At 45.6% G+C, this 16,906-nt stretch overlaps 1 protein-coding gene across 1 annotated transcript in view; it reads right to left on the bottom strand.

The window, feature by feature from the left end:
- Positions 1-2,917: 2,917 nt before the first annotated feature.
- The window catches only part of MDGA2 (MAM domain containing glycosylphosphatidylinositol anchor 2), a 397,387-nt gene continuing 383,398 nt past the window's right edge, over positions 2,918-16,906 (bottom strand). Inside the window, exons 15-17 of the mRNA XM_076345813.1 lie at positions 11,542-11,672; positions 5,755-5,860; positions 2,918-4,982 (exon numbers count right to left, since the gene is read on the bottom strand). Of these exons, the coding sequence (XP_076201928.1) occupies positions 4,894-4,982; positions 5,755-5,860; positions 11,542-11,672 (326 nt within the window). The 3' untranslated portion in view covers positions 2,918-4,893. The remainder of the gene's footprint in view (positions 4,983-5,754; positions 5,861-11,541; positions 11,673-16,906) is intronic.

The following is a 16,906-nucleotide window of genomic DNA, read 5'->3' as shown; positions in this document are numbered from 1 at the left end:
CTTTATTAGCATATATAGGCAGAGAGTGCTTATAATACCAAACTGTATCTTTTTTATTGAACTGCTCTAGAAAGCTGTTCTTCTGATGGATCACAGTTCTTGGGGAGGACGAGAGTTTCAATTATCCTTTGATACATGAAAAAACATTACTAGTGAGTAAACCTTCCAAAAATAAAACCAGGTAAGCCTCTTCCACTAAGGGTGGAAAGAAATCGAATCATTCCAGCTAAACTACTCACTACAAAGGGATTTCACCGACCTTACACGGTAGTAAAAGAGAAACCAAACTTGAACAAAAAGCCGATGTTTTAACTGATTAACTCAGTTTTAAAGTTTGGGGATCCTAATTGCCCCAAGAGCTGTTCAAACTAGATTACGCCATTTACACCAGTGAATGCAGCAGAGATTCAAGTGCTGGGTCTCAAGAAGAAAACGGCTCTGGCATCAGCGGAGGTCAGTGCTTGTGCGTGGGGACTGGCAGCTGCAGCTCCATCTCATTTGGGTGAACCAGCAGTACCTCTCCCAAATTAAGAGGAAATGTCACATTTCCAAGGATTTCTGTGGGCCTGACAGTAGCACACCTTCAGAAAATAGCCTCCAAAAACTGGCTGATACGAGATGAGCTCAGTGTAAAGATCCTCCACTAGTTAACACCTTCATCACATAAGCCATCGCCACTTTGATGGGCTCTCAAGGAGCTGCTCCTGCCTTCAAATCGTAATTGTGCATTTGTAGTGTGATTCGTAATGTGTTTGCCCCCTTTTAGTCTATGCTCTTTTATCCCCCCTTGTGTCCCATCCAGGATTCAAGCCTGGCTGGAGCCGGCTGGAGAAGTGGTGGGTTGGTAGCACAGTGAGATCAAAGTACTTCGTAATTGTATGTGGGATTTCACATTCAAACTACACGCTTTGTGAACGAAATGAATTTGCATGGCTTTGTTGGAGGCAATGAAAGGGGAGTACTCTAACAATATCCTTATTCTCCCAGACCATCCTGAGAAAGAATGAAAAAAAATGGAAAGTTTATCATGGGCTTCACCTACGTCCGCCTTGGGAACACCCGTCTAACTCCCAAGCCACCCCCACAGAAATCATGGTCGCTGATCCCAACAGCCACGTGTTGTAGTTGCTGCAAAGTCCACATTTGCACAATTATGTATTTGATGTCCAATTTCAAAATACATACCCAAGAACTGAATCAGTGTTTCGCAAATTGCATAGAAGAGCTGCCAGTTCAAACTGCCTTCGTCTGATTGTCAATCCAAAAATTTTACAAATACTACATTCATTTTCACACCAAAATGAAAAAGAAAAAAAAAATCAAGACTAGGAAATACATCTCTCAGTTTATACTTCTTGCTTATGGCCCAGACAAAGTAAAATCCCATTTAGTGGCTTATATTAGGAATGTAAAGGAAGATAACACTACTCCTAAATCAACATCTGAAAGAGAAAACCAGCTTTTCTTAGCACCTTCTTCTGCACCCAAGCAGAATAAAACTGAAACAGGCATGGGAAATAAATTTCCTTTCACACAAAGACCTGGGCTTTTCAGGACAAACAGATTATCCTGCCTCGAAAGAAGACGACTGTGGTATTTGGCTGTCAATTGAAAAAAGCCTTTATCAAATATTCAACGTGGTTCTCGACCAAGGGAAAGAAAAATCAAAATGCAAAGAGGAAATATGGATTTCAGTTTGCAGTCTTAGCTTGGGATCTAAACAAGCAAGCATGATGTCCATTTCATTATCTTCAGGCTGTCTTCATCACAGCTGCCCGAGCACGACAGGACATTGCAGGGTGCTTTCCAAATCCTCCCTTCCCGCAGAGTCCCCCGTCACACCTCCGCCATCAGCCCTGCCGCCCAAGCTCTGCCCAGCGCTTCGAAGATGCTTCTCCTGGCCTGTGCTGATCAATGGGTGTCCAAATTTCAGCTTACCGAGTCTATTTTTGGAAGGGATAAATTCCGAGGGAAAAATGGGAAAATATTTTAAAGGAAATGGAATGCTTCACATTTTACTTCAAAATGATTGACAGATGGCCACTCTTTTTTTCCATATTCCCCGTTTCATCTGCTCAGGACAGTGAAATCGGGTGTCATAAAATACAGCAGAACAAGGTTTGTCATCAGCTTAGCGTGGCGAAGCGAGAGCCTGCGTGCCCGTCCCCGGGCGGCAGGGGACCTCGTGCAGCGCCCGCTGCGGCTCCAGCCCACCTCCGGCCAGGAGCATCGCCGCAGCTGCTGCTCAAACTAGAAAATGAGCAAAGAGGAGCCACCGAGATGGCACGATGGTCAGAGACAGAATAGGAACCGTAACCGGAGAGTCTGCTGCAAAAAAACCCCACGCATCCACTTCTGGCAGGGCTCCTAGCAGCCTCGGGCAAAGCCAGCCCCTCCGAAGACAGTCACACCAAAAGCGCCCACAGAGAAGCCTCTCGGATGATCCTGCAGTTCTGTGGCTGTCCCGAGAGATCAGCGGGAGGATACATGTGAAGGTTTGGCTTCCACAAATCCTGAATTATGAGACACGCCAACCTCCTAAGCAAAAATCTGCATCAGGGCCTCACCATACCTGACCTGGTCCTCCGTCCACAATTAAAATCCAGTGCTTGCCAGTGGGAAATTTGCCTTTTTTTTTTAAGGGTGTCAAACCTCACAGTCCATCCAGACTCGGAGCTCCCATTGTCTTCCGAGCAGCCTTCCCGCCGCGGTGCGGGGGATTACAGACACCACAAACTGCCTACAAACCAGGGAGCCGGCAGCATCCTCGGAAAGCTCCAGCCCCCGAGCATCACCAGCACGGACCATTGTATCTTCAGACACCACCAGTTTATCAGGGGAAAAACCAAGCCATCCCAGTGGCGCCCATCCGGGGCGCACGGGCACACTGCTCAACAAACACACATACCACTTGGCATACCTTACCTGGAAAGAGGCTTTATTGAACATAGCTGTAAAATTATCTCTTCAGTTGAATTACTGAATTTGCACAAACATTTCTCTACAGAATAAAAAAAATCAAGCCTTGTCATTGTTTTACTGCATCTCGTTGTGCTTTTTATACTCATATTTGCAAATATTATACTCGTTTTTTTTCACGTTTGTACTCCAATTACTTGCATATCAGGTTTTTTTTAATCCTAGGGTGTCGAGAGAACACAGAATAATAGTTATAATAATTATAATAATAATACTCTTCTTTAGACAAAAGTCTTTTTTTTAAATCAAGTTAAAAGCTGAGATAATTTACGGAAAAAGGTCTTCAAATTGTCATAACCAACTGTAAGGGAACTTTACAATGCAGTGGAAAACCGGCTGGCTAACGGTATGTGTTCGGGTAGCTCAAAACCATTTGTACAGCTTTTATTTTTTTTGTTGTAAAAGTGGATTTTTTTTTTTTTTATTTTTTTTTTTAATTTCGCTACAATAACAAAATAATCTTTTGTGATCTGCACAGAGTCTGGCTCCAGGGCAGAGGCACTGCACCCTCGGTGCTTCGCTGGCGCCAGGTGTGCAGAGAGCTCTGCGCTTTGCTTGGTGTCTCGGTACGCACTGCCGTCCCCCACGCACGCCTCCCCGTCCCGCTAACGCTGGGGCCGACTGCCTCGCGAATGGAGGTTAGAGTAAGAAAATCACTTCTGTGTTTTACCACCTTCTGCGCTAAGTGTATCTTAACAACCTGTTCCTCTGGTTGACCCACTTGATAACCTGAAAAAACAACAACAACAACAAAAAAGAGTGCTGCTCCCATTTCCAGGACCAACGGAAGCTATTTTCTAATGGATAATAAGCTGAAAGGCCATGGCTGTCTGGAAGGTTAAACAACAAATATCTCATCCGAAAGGGCTTACGCAGCAGCTTAGGTCCATCCATCTCCAGAAGCGGCTCCGTCTCCTTGCCTGCAGTCTGCACACCCAGGCTCCGTAGTTTGTTTAGAAAATAGTTTGCACAAACCACATTTTAGCAGTGCAAGCTTCTGTGTTGAAATTATTATTATTATTTTATTATTTTATTATTTTATTTTTAAATCAGGCTTGTTTCATTGAAGGCACTTGGTTTCCATGGCAATTTATAAAAGACGGTGGTTTGGTTTCTTCACTTCATTAGAACAGATGACTTAGTTGGGGAGGGGAGAGGGGTGTTCGAGTGGCCGCAAGCAAACTCCAATAAGCCTGTGTAATATGTAAGCCCAGGTCGCACATCCTGGATAGTAATGCATGCAAAAGGAGACAGCATACAGTTATCAAGCATAGCCATGAGAAATGAAACATAAATGTCTTAAAACAGCTCTGATTTAGGGTTATTCTCTAGGGGAGGTGACAGCCGAAGTAGAAAGGGCCTACATTTATTTAACTCTACTAAAAACCTTCTTGAAGGGAAAATGAATGCCAGCTCTTCACATACCCTGTTTACAGTGAGGTGTTTCTCTCTCTCTCTCTGTTTTTGTTTTTATTTCCTCTCTCTCTCCTTCCTGTTTTTTTTTTTTTTTTGGCAGGCCATTAGGTTTCCATGGTAACAAGCAAACTATTCATTTGAAACAAAACCAGCCATGACTTTGTGCTTTGACAAGGGTTTCTACAGCTCTTTTCCGAGAGTTCAACCAGATGATGCTGTATTCATTATTGACCACAAAAGCACCTGAAGGTCTCTTCCTTACTTAGGCCAGATCTCGTTCTCACGCGTGGTTCATAGTGAGTTACGCTCCCGTGATGCCTTTTATGTCCCCAGTGCTTTTTAATTATTATTTTTTTTTATTTATTTATGTATTTATTTAACTTTTGAGTCAGTCAGTGGAGGAATCTTTGGTAGTTTGTTTTTAAATGTCCATTTTACAAAGACTCTTTCTTCATGCCAGTGCCTGGTGAATCTTTTGTAGCCTCTGCCAGGATAAGGTCACCTCTGATGACTTAAGACAGACATGAGGATGATAACTGGGATAAGTCGTATATGCGCTAATGTCCCAACAGCACCTGATCGTAAATCTACAAAGAGGGGTGAAAAAGGTAGAATTAAAGAGCTGCCCAGACACAGTCAGCATTGCTACAAGGCTTAGAAGATACAGGGCTCAGCAGCCACCATAACTTGTCCTGCACACCAACGCAGAGGCCGCCGGGGAGGACAACGGGGTGGTGCTCACCCAGGCTGTCTCCGCTTGTCACACCGAGTGCCACCGACCTCCCCTGGCAGAGCCCCGGTCTCTGTAGGGACAGCGCTCTGCAAGGTCACCTCCTACAAGGAGGGGACGAGAACAGCGCTCGCCAGCTGAACGAGGCAGGAGACACTGGGGTAAGACACCACCTGGCTGTGTAGTTAAGGTCTGTATTGCAATGCACACATGGGGGGTGGAGGGATGAAACAGGGTCCGCAGGGAATCACAACACTGATATTCATTGATTTCATATTCTTGGGACTCCCTGAACATTTTTTTTAATGTTGCTTTATCTGTCTGCCCATCTGGAATCACGGCCGCCCAGCTGAGCCCAGCCCCGCCGTGGAGTGCAGCCCACTGCTCTCGCCTCTGCCCGATGCCCATCAGCCTTTCACTTGCATCTCTGCTAAACCAGCATTTTCCTGTCTGAACAAAGACATTTTGGCTCCAGAGCTTGCTTCCAAGGAAAACGTTTCACTTTAAGCCTCTCCAACTGAACTGAACAATATATTGTTCTCCTGGAGAAAATCCATTTTAGAAGGTGTCTCAAATTTATAACCACGAGAAGCAATTTGCTCTCCCCCACGTGTGGAAGAGCCACTTACTGTTGGCCGGTTGGTCTGATTTCATACACTCTCCTTCCACAATTGATACATCATCAATAGCAATATCACCTTCGATGCCGGGGCCCCGGATCCCTTCAAATATGAGCTGCAAAAAAATAAAGAAGAAGCTGATCAGAGGGTAACGAATGGAAAACGTTCAGCTGCATTTTGCATGGCATTAAACTACACCAATGGGCTTGGAATAATTTACAAGCACTTTCTATGGTGCAAAAACCCGCTACCGAGTTCACACGTACTTGTAAGGTTAACACAGAGGATGTGTGGGCCTTTTACTCTTCAGAATGAGCTGAAAAATATCAAAGCTGCTAGTTGTCTGCCTAGTTGTCTGCCTGGTGTCCCCAGGTCAGCTTCGCCACTATGCTAGCTGTAACCTGTGTACTTATGTAAGTATGATATTCCTGGAGCAAAGAGCAGGATTAAATGGAGGAAAAGTTTTAAAGAGATTTGGGGTGTTTTTCCCAGAAACTCCTGCCACCTGAAGTGAGTGGCAGAGGCACAGCTTGCACCAGGGGAGGTTTAGATTGGACGTGAGGAAAAATGTCTTTACTGAAAGAGTGGTTAAACATTGGAACAGGCTGCCCAGGGAAGCGGTTGAGTCACCATCCCTGGAAGTATTTAAAAGATGTGTAGATAAGGTGCTGAAGGACATGGTTTAGTGGGCATGGTGGTGTTGGGTTGACGGTTGGACTCGATGATCTTAGAGGTCTCTTCCAACCTTAATGATTCTATGATTCTATGATTCTATGAAGAACAGCATCTGCGATGTGTTGAAGGACTGAGGATCCACTTGACCACAGACTGCATGAAAACACACAGGAGCCAGAAAAACTCCACAGTAAAATGAGGTTTCTGGCTCTAGAAGGTGGCCCAACCAGTCCCTCCCACCCCATCTCCCACACTGGGCTCCCTCACCTGCACCCCGGCGGCACTTCCCTGAAAGCAGGAGGAGGACAGGAGCTGCCCCCCTGCAACCTTCCCCTGGCCCATGAAAGCTTGGGAGAAACCTCTCAGGAGCCAGGTTAGTATCCCTTCACCCATAACGCAAAGCTATATTCATCTCAAGGGGTCAGGAAGGGACTACCTGGACTACCTTTGGTTCGGATCCCCTGAGGTCCTGCAGTGATCTCCTGCGATCACCTCGGTGGATTTTAATCTCCCAGATCTCCTGCTGAGGCAGGAACTGATGACAGCGACAGCCCCGCTTCTCTCCTGCCCCTTTTAGTAGCTCATCATCACGTCTAGAAGCTTTGATGCCTTCTAGGAATGGTTTTATATTTATTAAAGTACATTGTGATGTGTTTTATCACAGAGAGGGTCAGGGTAGAGATTTTATTCCTCTTCAAGGCTTTAACCTCTGCTAAATGGAAGCCTGTGATTTCAAGGTCCTATTAATCACTTTCTGTCAAATATTCCTAGTCTGAAACCCCAACTGCTACGGCTGGGAAAGGAAACGGTGCCTGAATGGAGATGAGTGGCTTGTTGCAAGGTCAGTAATATTATTTGCCATGATGTTCGTTATTAGCTATGGATTACTATTGTACTAAAGAAACAAAGTTATCCGCTCTCCTTCCCCAAACCCAATGTGATGCTGTCCTGCCATACTGCTGCTTAATTAGCTTTGCAGAAGAGTGGACTCATTCTGCGTTGCGAGAAATTTATTCACCAGAAAACTTCAAAGCCTTTCTAAAGAGATGGAGGAATTATGTAAGGAATACATTTCCCAAGCAGTACCATTTCCACAGTTATCTCTCCCTTCCTTCTCCCCCCCCCCCCCAGTCCTCTGACATATTTTTGGTTAACTTAGATGACAAGTTTTTTAACTTTAATCTGCAACAATATATGCATGAAATTCAGTGAATTTTATAAGGGTGTGCTGTGGCACTAATGGAGACATTAACTCTTGGGGTAGAGTCAATTTAAAAAAAAAAATTAATTCTGTCTGGAGCAAAATACTTAAATTACACTTCACAATGATGTAACTGCATCAGGGAGATGTCTGGGGCACTCGGATGGGCTCTCTCTGTTGTCACTGATTTCAGCAGGACATGGACCCGAGCCTCTTCTTTTCACAGCTTCCGACATTTCTTTGCTCATTAATACAGTTCAACAAGAGCTGCTCATTTGAAATGAATACCTTCCATTATAAATGATGAGTAAACGCTCAGGGTAGTGGAAGATAACCCTGTAGATCACAGGGGTCCGGTAGCTAGTCCAGCTGGGTGCGTATCACCCAAGGACCATACCGCAACGGTGCACGATGCCACCAGACGTCGCATTGCACAGGCAATTCTCCGCTCTGCCTTTCCACGGAGGGCACGTCCCTCAACCTCGGCCACAGACACATCTCGTCCTTTTGCTAAGCTGAGCACTCCCAGCAGGTGCCTGACCCTGCAGCGGTAAGCTGGCAATACGAAGGTACGTATTTACAGCCTGCCTGTTGTGTCCCAAGCCAGGCGGCAAGGTCTGCGCTGGGAGCACTAAATAAACGTGAAAGCTGTGCATTTGGGGCAGCAGACTCCATCGGTATTTTATTGAAGTGCGACGCTGTAGGTTAATTACTATAACAAGGTAGATATTAATGCAACAGGGAACTGTAATTGGGAAAACAGTAAGTTTTTCTATAATTTACCCTGTTGTCTGAAAACAGTGTCTCAAGTAATTATCCCTCTGACAATTTTTCGACTTTACCTCTGATAATGGGAAGTATTCAGCTCGAGAGGAAAGTGTCTTCTCTTCTCCCCCAAAGTACAGCTTGCCCTCCTGCTCCTTGGCAGCAGGCATATAACCAGTCAACGGAGTTTAAAGTCAAATCTTTCCTGATGGTAACGAAAAACACTGTTTCCAGACAAAAGGACTCTATACAAATACAATGGCCAGCATTTAATTAAAATCTGCATTTGGCAGTGTGTTTTATGGGTCCCTGAGACGGGTTGCCATTAGCCAGCTTGGCCACATGCTCAGAACAAATCACCGCAGATGAGTGTTGGCAAGGCACAGAGCACAATCCAGCCTGCAGTTCACAGCGATTTGCAGGAGGTGCCAGATGATCAGAATCCCCTATCAGTATCCCAGAAAACCTATTATCTGCATGTCCGTGACTTTACAAAGCTGTTGTTAAAAATACTGCATTTAGCTGAAGAATAGAGGGGTTTACGCGTACAGCAAAGGCCACTCTGCTCTCTTAAGAGGGGAAATGGAAATAAGCCCCAATAGTGCCTCCAGAGTTATCCCGAGTGTCTCCGGGGGACTCAGCCTGTGCTTCTTCAACAGGATTTCAGACAGATTTTACCTTCCTGGCCAGTCTCCTAATAAGAAGTAGAGAAGAGCCTCATGAACGTCCCCAGCCGGACAGCACGATGACAAGGGTGTAAGCCCTTCACACTCGCTGTAGGGGGCTGAAAATCTCAATGGTCCAGCAGAGTCATTTACTTAAGGGCAGATCAGTCCCTCAATGCAAAAAAAACCCCTCCTTTGCAAAAAATGTCTTTGACACAAAAAGGTGTCAAGGAAAGTGTAGCTGAAGGCGGTGGCAGTGCTCCTGCTCAAATCTGAACTAAAATTGACACCTTCCTAGATGCCAGTGTGCAATGTATCACTTCCACATGCCCTCTTTTTTTATGTTTATTCTTTAAAAGTACTTAATAAGTTAATATCTTACTGAGATACCTTTTATGCAATACTTTTTCTGATTCAAAGCACTGTAGTCCTCTTGGTTCTTCATGAGAGAAGCTTTGTTATATATCAGAGGGATTGGGAAGGTATAAAACAAATCTGGGCTGCACTTTTACTCATATAAATTAACCTATAAAAAGTTTTAATTTCTGTGTCAGTGTACTGTTTTACTGCAAAGATTCATTTCAATTCACTCTCCTTAAATTTAACTGGGAGGTTTATATTCTTTTCTACTTAGACTCCTAAATGGAAAATAAAGTTTGCTTGATGCAAGAGCTTCTAAAAAAGTAATTTAAGGTTCCAACCACTGACATTTATTTGTTATATTTGTGCAGAGCTTCATGGCTTCACATTCATTTTATGCTGAAGCCTTTAAACACAACAATGTAAAAGGTGAAAAATAGCCAAGCAGAGGAGCTTCCATTTTGTGTACCAGCTAGTGACGCCAGTGCATATGGTTTTAAAGCAATGCGAGTGAGGTGCACCAGTAGCAGAAGTGACCCCTGTAACTTTCTGAAAGCAATGGGGCCCCGTGCAAGGGCCGATGCTCAGACTCCACGGTGAAAGCAGCAACCCGGGTACCGGGAGCTGCTGGCTGCTCTGCCGATGTCTCACCCTGGCTGACCCCGTGCAAGGCAGACACCCCAGCTTGCCCTTCCACCCAAACCCATGCCTTCCTCTCCATGCTGATGAGATGACCCCAGCTTTGTACCCCATCGCCCTCCTCCACTCCTCTGCGTTGCAGGTGCCAAATCCTTTGCATCTCTCTGCCTGGAGCTGATGTCCTCGTCCTTCCCCTACTTCTGCTAAAGCCTGTCCCAGGTCTCAGGAATCCCTCTCAGACACAACTGCGATCGGTTTCAGCTTCCCCAGCCATCTCTTCTCTCCCCTTACCAGTCATGTTCAGATACTAAATCATTCTTCTATACTTCACTGTTCAGATTTCTTGGATTTATCCTGACTTCACCAATGCAAAACTTACCCACTCCGATCAGCTCCCTCGTACTTGGCCCCATGCTCTAAGTGCATTTCAACACTTGTATCCCTCTTCTCTGCCTTTTCCCCAATTCTGCCACTTTGTTCCACTCAAACTTCATGTAACGCTATACTCTGCATATCCCTCTCCTTCAATTTTCCTCTAATTTCCCCCCAGGCAATGCTTCTGCGATCATATATGCCAAATCATTTCTCTTCCCGTCATTGCCTCTTGCGCATGGAAATAAAAACACAGGGTCGGGATCAGTAATTACCCATAAAGTGAATCCCAATCTACATGTTTAAGAGAGCAGTTTTGACTTGCACTGAATGGCTGTTTTTCCCAAAAGCCATCATCTCCCCCAGGGGACCTGGAGGTTACAGAGAGGGGGCAGAGGAGCCTGGAGAACATTGCATCCCAGGGCACAGCCTGTGACTCTCGTCTTCCATGCCGATACTCCCAGCCCCAAACCCACGAGGGCTTGCTCGCGGCAGCTGCCTTTTCGGGTCTGCTCCAGTTACAAACAGCTCACAGCGTGAATGAGAACTGCCCATAATAGTCCATCAGCATCTCACTGTCAAACCAAAAATGAAAAGTGTGAAAACCTGTCATAACTTGCATGCACCTACTGAATGAGGTGTGCAGCTCTGCCGTACCAGCAGCTCCGTGCAGGCAGCACTGCTGCTTTGGTACCTTTCAGCAAAGACTCGGAGATCGTTCCTTTTCCTGTGGAAAATGCATATATTTCAAGAGACCCCTAACATAGTCACTACACCATGGACTCTAAATATTTTTTCACAGGAAGTCATTTTGTATTTCAGTTGCTAATCTGAGACAAAAAAACCGTTTTATATCGGCTAACAGCATCTTCTGAAAACTGAAAGACATTTTGTCTTCAAGGAAATAGCTGCTGTTCTGCCATTGAAATGTGTATTATTAAGCTCTATGGTGCTCACCTATTTAAAGCAAGGAAAGCAATTATCTGTCCATAAAGCAGCTTTCAGAGCTGAAACGAAGCTGTGAAATCCTGTGTGAGAAGGAAAGGGTCAGCATACCCAGGCCCCCCCCTCCGAAAACCAAATACTCCCATTCCGGGTGCGTGATGCACAAGCTGTTACCTGAAATGAAGTTGGGGGGTTTATATTAACGCGGGCTTGGTTCCAGTGCTGTCCCTTATTTCCACTTGAAGACCACAACGGGTTCTCTATCGCAGTCTGACCTTTCAACCGCAGGTAAACGTTCAAGCTTCCTAGAAGAGAGGTGAAGAACCAGAATTGGTTAGGCTCTCTGACGGAGCAGAGATGCTGGGCTGGGTACAGCAGCAGTCCCCTGCTCACCCCGCTTCCCATTTTGCATGGGCCTCTGCTAGGTCTGAGTGGATGTGGAGAGTTTCTTGTCCCATATTCGAAAACTGTAAAACTTAGGAACACCGTGAACTGGTGATGTGAATTCACAGCAGAGGCAAACTGAGTGCGTGGGGAGCGTGATCCCCTGTCGCGGGCAGGGCAGTTGCACCCATTGCTCCCTGCAGCTCAGGAAGGACACGAGGTTTCCCAGGGTGAGATGGGCAAAAAAGAGTTTTCTGTGCTTTAGTGCAAAGGAGGCATTTATAACCTCTTAACCCAAGGATAAAATAAGCAACTTGGTTGCCTTATGCTTAGTTCTCGCTTGTAAAGACTGTCCAACTTCTAATGGAGTGCCACAGAGCCTGGCAAGTCTATCTCAGAGATAGATGTGATGCCCTTACTACTACTAAGGAGTATCTTTGAAGGACAACATAATCCTCTAAGTTCAAATAACCTTGGAAAAGTTGTCCCTCAGTATGGAAAAACCCCACAGCCCCGGGTCTTTCCCCACCACCAACCATTAAGTTACTGGCTCCAGCACAGACATTACTTGCAATAGGTAACAGATCGTCTGCATTTGGCAGCCCTTCTCTCCCATTAACATCCCTGCCTTAGACCACGAACAGAAGCCAGACTGTCTTGGTGCACCAAGAGACAGCAAACGCATCGACTTCATTTAGCAGGGTTCAGTAATTCACGGAGTTTGGAGATTTTGTTCCTTGCTCACCGCTGTTATCTGCAGACGTGTGGGGCAGTGGTGTCTCTTTGTACTACGTAAATCATTGCATTTGCCTTCACTGGAGAAAGTTCAGACAGTCAAGTTCACGCAAGACCACTTTTTTTAGGGAGTTTGGAATGGCAGCTGGGAAGCTCATACAAATTATATTTGCAATGAAACCTCTCAGATCTGAGGCAGCTGCACGGTGACTCAGCTCCTGCTAATAAAAAGTTCTTATTTCTAGCAACAGCAAAACTCAGTGCCTTGAAAAACATAAGGCTAAACGTGTAATGGAGCAGCAAATATTCTCATCACGGCTATTTCACCAGGGTGCCCAGATTGAGGCCATACATCTTCTTTGAAGGAGGTGGGGGAAGCGATGCTCGCCGAGCGACTGGGCGGCACCATGTCTCCCACCTGCCTCCCACTGCAGCATTTTATTTTTCAAATGCAGGGGAGGGTGCAGAAGCAGCACAAAGGAATCACGGCTTTTAACAAGAATAGTCTGTCTCAGCCTACACGCACACTACTGGGTAAAACAAAAAGACCTGAAACAGAAAGGGCTTGCAAGAAGGGAAATGCTCAGGAGGGTTCCCCGGAGCAGCCCTGCAGCCCAGCCCAGTAATATGTCGCAGGGCTGCTCACAAGAAGCGGCTGCTCAGCCTCAGCCCTCTTCCAAACAGCAACAACGGCTCTTGGGCAATGTTTGTGTTATTCAGCTTACACAGTTCTCCCTTCCCTCCCATCTGCTTCTCTCCATGACTTTTTTCAACAACTATGCTGGGTCTGTGGTGTGAAAAAAGGCAGGGTCTTAGACAAGACTACCTAAATTTAAAAAATAGAGTTATATATAACATTATTTTTCTTGAAGACAAAAATCAATGCCCATATCAAGCAAGGGATGAATAGCTTGCTAATTGTTTCACCTGTTTGTGCAGGCTGATACAGCCCATGCCGCAGGGCTGTTTGGAATAACTGAATAATTTAGGCATCAAAAGCATGTAATTCCATCACTGCTGGGGTTGCAGAGATTTAAGGTTTTTCATAGCATACTCAGCCTCTCTGTGTCACATAATTTCTTCAAATTAATAGCAGAATGATAGCAGTCTTACTTAAAATACAAAATAGCCATTACTGTACCATATATGCTCAGCCGTTGCCCAGCACGTTGGTTAGCATGGATGTACGTGCCTGACCCTCATTGCTAGATATGCACACGCACCTGCCCGAAACATCGCTGAAAACTTAACTAACGACACCTGCAACAGATGCTTATCCTTGAAATTCTGCCGGTAAGGTTTTGGAAAAGTTACACGGCCTTTGCAAAGCTGAGGCTGTGGGGGAGGATGGGTTGGCTATAGGGTTCACGCTGAGGTGCGTCCAGCAAGAATTCATCTACGGCTTTCAAACTATTCCAAACTCCAGACAAATGGGTAATGAAGCGACTCTTGAGTAGGAGACAGAAACAGTGGGCAGGAGTAACAACCGTGAATTAAGGAGTAAAGTTTACTTTCTGACAGCATCCTGCCAAGAGGGTGCGGGGTGCTCCGGAGACGTCACCAGCTGCCACACTGGGGAGACACTCTGCGCACTCATCACTGTGCGAACACAAACAGCTTTCACAGTATGCCTTCACAGCGTGTTTTGCTTCCACTTTTTGTTTTGTGATGGCTCTCTAATGATAAGAAAAAGTATTGCTCTTGGAGCATCAATTAGAAATGCCCCATTTTGGGGTGTAGGTGGAAAAATTGGAAATACAGATTGTTTCAAAAGATGGTGGCAGCTATAATGGAATTACAGCCTCTTTCTGTCTCAACATAGAGACACAGTGAGGACAGTGACTCTTCATTTTCTTGTTGCCCAACAATGGCTTACTGTTTGCTGCAAATCAAGTAATGGGAACTTCTATTTCTCTTATGCTTTAGGGATAATCTACCTTTTCCTCTTGAAGGATGTGGAGCGAAGCGCATGCACTTTCTCTGGCAGCCAGCACTCTCAGAGTTAGCTCTGTGTGATCTGTCAGGAATTACAATCTGACTTGTAAGTAAGAGCCATCTATTTCAGGTAAAGAAACACTTTATCTTTCTGAATCTAACTGCCATGGCATGGGACGTAGGTCCCTGTTTATCTCGTCAGAGCTGTGCTGTAGTGTAAGTGCTAATCTCAGATCTGTGCTCTGCTCTCTGCAAAGACTCCCAAGTACCTCTCCTTACCGCTACAGAAATTTTCACCCTCTTCTCCAGAGACACCAAAACCTGAACAGCAGGCACAGAAGCTGAGCTGGATAAACTGGTAGGCTGTTTGTTTTCAATATAGTGCAGCAGCTGTATTCTCAAATTGATGTCACTGGGGTCACTCATTTTTAAGAATGGAGGAGGAAGAATCTTTTCCCCTCAGCCTCCAAGACCAGTCCACACCAGCGACGGAGCATCATTCCAGAATGATTTTCCATTTTATTAGGGATCCTTCAAAACCTTGTTGGAAAGGCAGAAACATTTTGATGAGCACCGAAACTGTTTTGGAAACAAAATACTTTGCCCCTGAGACATGGGAATTATAACCCTAATACTGCTTGGAAATCTGATGGATACTGGTAACTAGGGAGAATAAAGCATCCCAGCGGAAATGCTGGCTTGCAGCACCAAAGTCTGCTGAACAATGTACAGCACTTCGGATGAAAAATCAAAGTTTAACGGCCATGTATCTTTCCTGAACACGTTGTCCCCAGGCCTAAGGTAGGAACAGTCTGGAATTTATTTAAGCCAAATTCCCCTGCAAGACGCTTCAAATTTTCAGTGAAGACAGGTCAAGAATCAGCAGCTCAAGGTTATTCAAAAGAGAGAGCCTTCAGCACAGAGATCATACTGAGGTCTCAGTTAGCAGCTCCTATCCTGCTCTTGTGAAGAAATCCATGAGCTGGCAGTGCATATTACAGCCAAGAGCTGCCCCGACTGGCAGCACTCATTCCCAAATGGGGATAAGAAGCACCTTCTATGATGGTGAAGGGTCAAGGCTTCTAACAGCTTGTCATAAAACAGTCAATCTGTTTTAGCAATAAGATTTAGAATTATCCACAAGGGATTAATTCTTAACAAAATGGAACTCTTCTGAAGAAAATATTACCAATCAAATATTTCACACTGAATCAAAAAGTCATCGAGGTTGGAGGCACCTTTGGAGATTGTACCGTCCAAACCCCTACTCAAAGCATGGTCGATTAGAGCAGGTTGCCCAGGACCATGTACAATCAGATCTTGGATATTTCCAAGGGCAGAGACTCCACACTCTGGGCAACCTGTGCCAGTGTTTGATCACATTCATAGAAAAAAAATTTTTTTTCTTATGTTTAAATAGAATTGCCTCTATTTCAATTTGTGCCCATTGCCTCTTGTCCTGTCCCTGAGCATCTCTGAGGTCTATCTTCTTTACACCCTCCCTCCAGGTATTCATATACATTGGTGAGGCTGCACCTCGAATACTGTGTTCAGTTTTGGGCCCCTCACTACAAGAAGGACGTCGAGGTGCTGGAGCGTGTCCAGAGAAGGGCAACGAGGCTGGTGAGGGGTCTGGAGCACAAGTCTTATGAGGAGCGGCAGAGGGAACTGGGACTGTTCAGCCTGGAGAAAAGGAGGCTGAGGGGAGACCTCATCGCTCTCTACAACTACCTGAAAGGAGGTTGTAGCGAGGTGGGTGTCGGTCTCTTCTCCCAAGTAACTGGCGATAGGACGAGAGGAAACGGCCTCAAGTTGTGCCAGGGGAGGTTTAGATTGGACGTGAGGAAAAATGTCTTTACTGACAGAGTGGTGAAACATTGGAACAGGCTGCCCAGGGAAGTGGTTGAGTCACCATCCCTGGAGGTATTGAAAAGACATATAGATGTGGTGCTTGGAGACATGGTTTAGTGGTGGACTTGGCAGTGCTAGGTTAACGGTTGGACTTGATGATCTTAAGGGTCTTTTCCAACCTAAATGATTCTACGATTCTATGAGATCCCCCTGAGCCTTCTTTTCTCCAGGCTGAGCAGTCCCAGCTCTCTCAGCCTCTCTGCTCCAGTCCCTTCATCATCTTTGTGGGCCTTCGCTGGACTCTCTCCAGTAAGCCCATGTCTCTCTTGTCCTGGGGACCCCAGCACTGGACCCGGCACCCCAGCTGTGTCTCACCAGTGCTGAGCGGAGGGGCAGGATCCCCTCCCTCGACCTGCTGGCCCCGCTCTGCCTGATGCAGCCCAGGAGGCTGGTGGCCATCCTTACAAGGGTGCACCATCTGAAACACTGTGTCGTGATTAGGTTTGATTCGTCTGGGCATATCATCATGTTGTAATAACCCCTTTCCTAACCCAAAGTAATTTCTAAGACCACAAACCTTCAAAAACTCATTCAAGTAGTTACCTCATCAATATTCATACAATAATCATGTGCT

The sequence above is a fragment of the Aptenodytes patagonicus genome, chromosome 7, assembly GCF_965638725.1.
Source record: "Aptenodytes patagonicus chromosome 7, bAptPat1.pri.cur, whole genome shotgun sequence".
NCBI classification, from domain to species: domain Eukaryota; kingdom Metazoa; phylum Chordata; class Aves; order Sphenisciformes; family Spheniscidae; genus Aptenodytes; species Aptenodytes patagonicus.
Note: the sequence above shows the minus strand (reverse complement) of the source record. Positions and strands in the feature narration are given on the sequence as shown.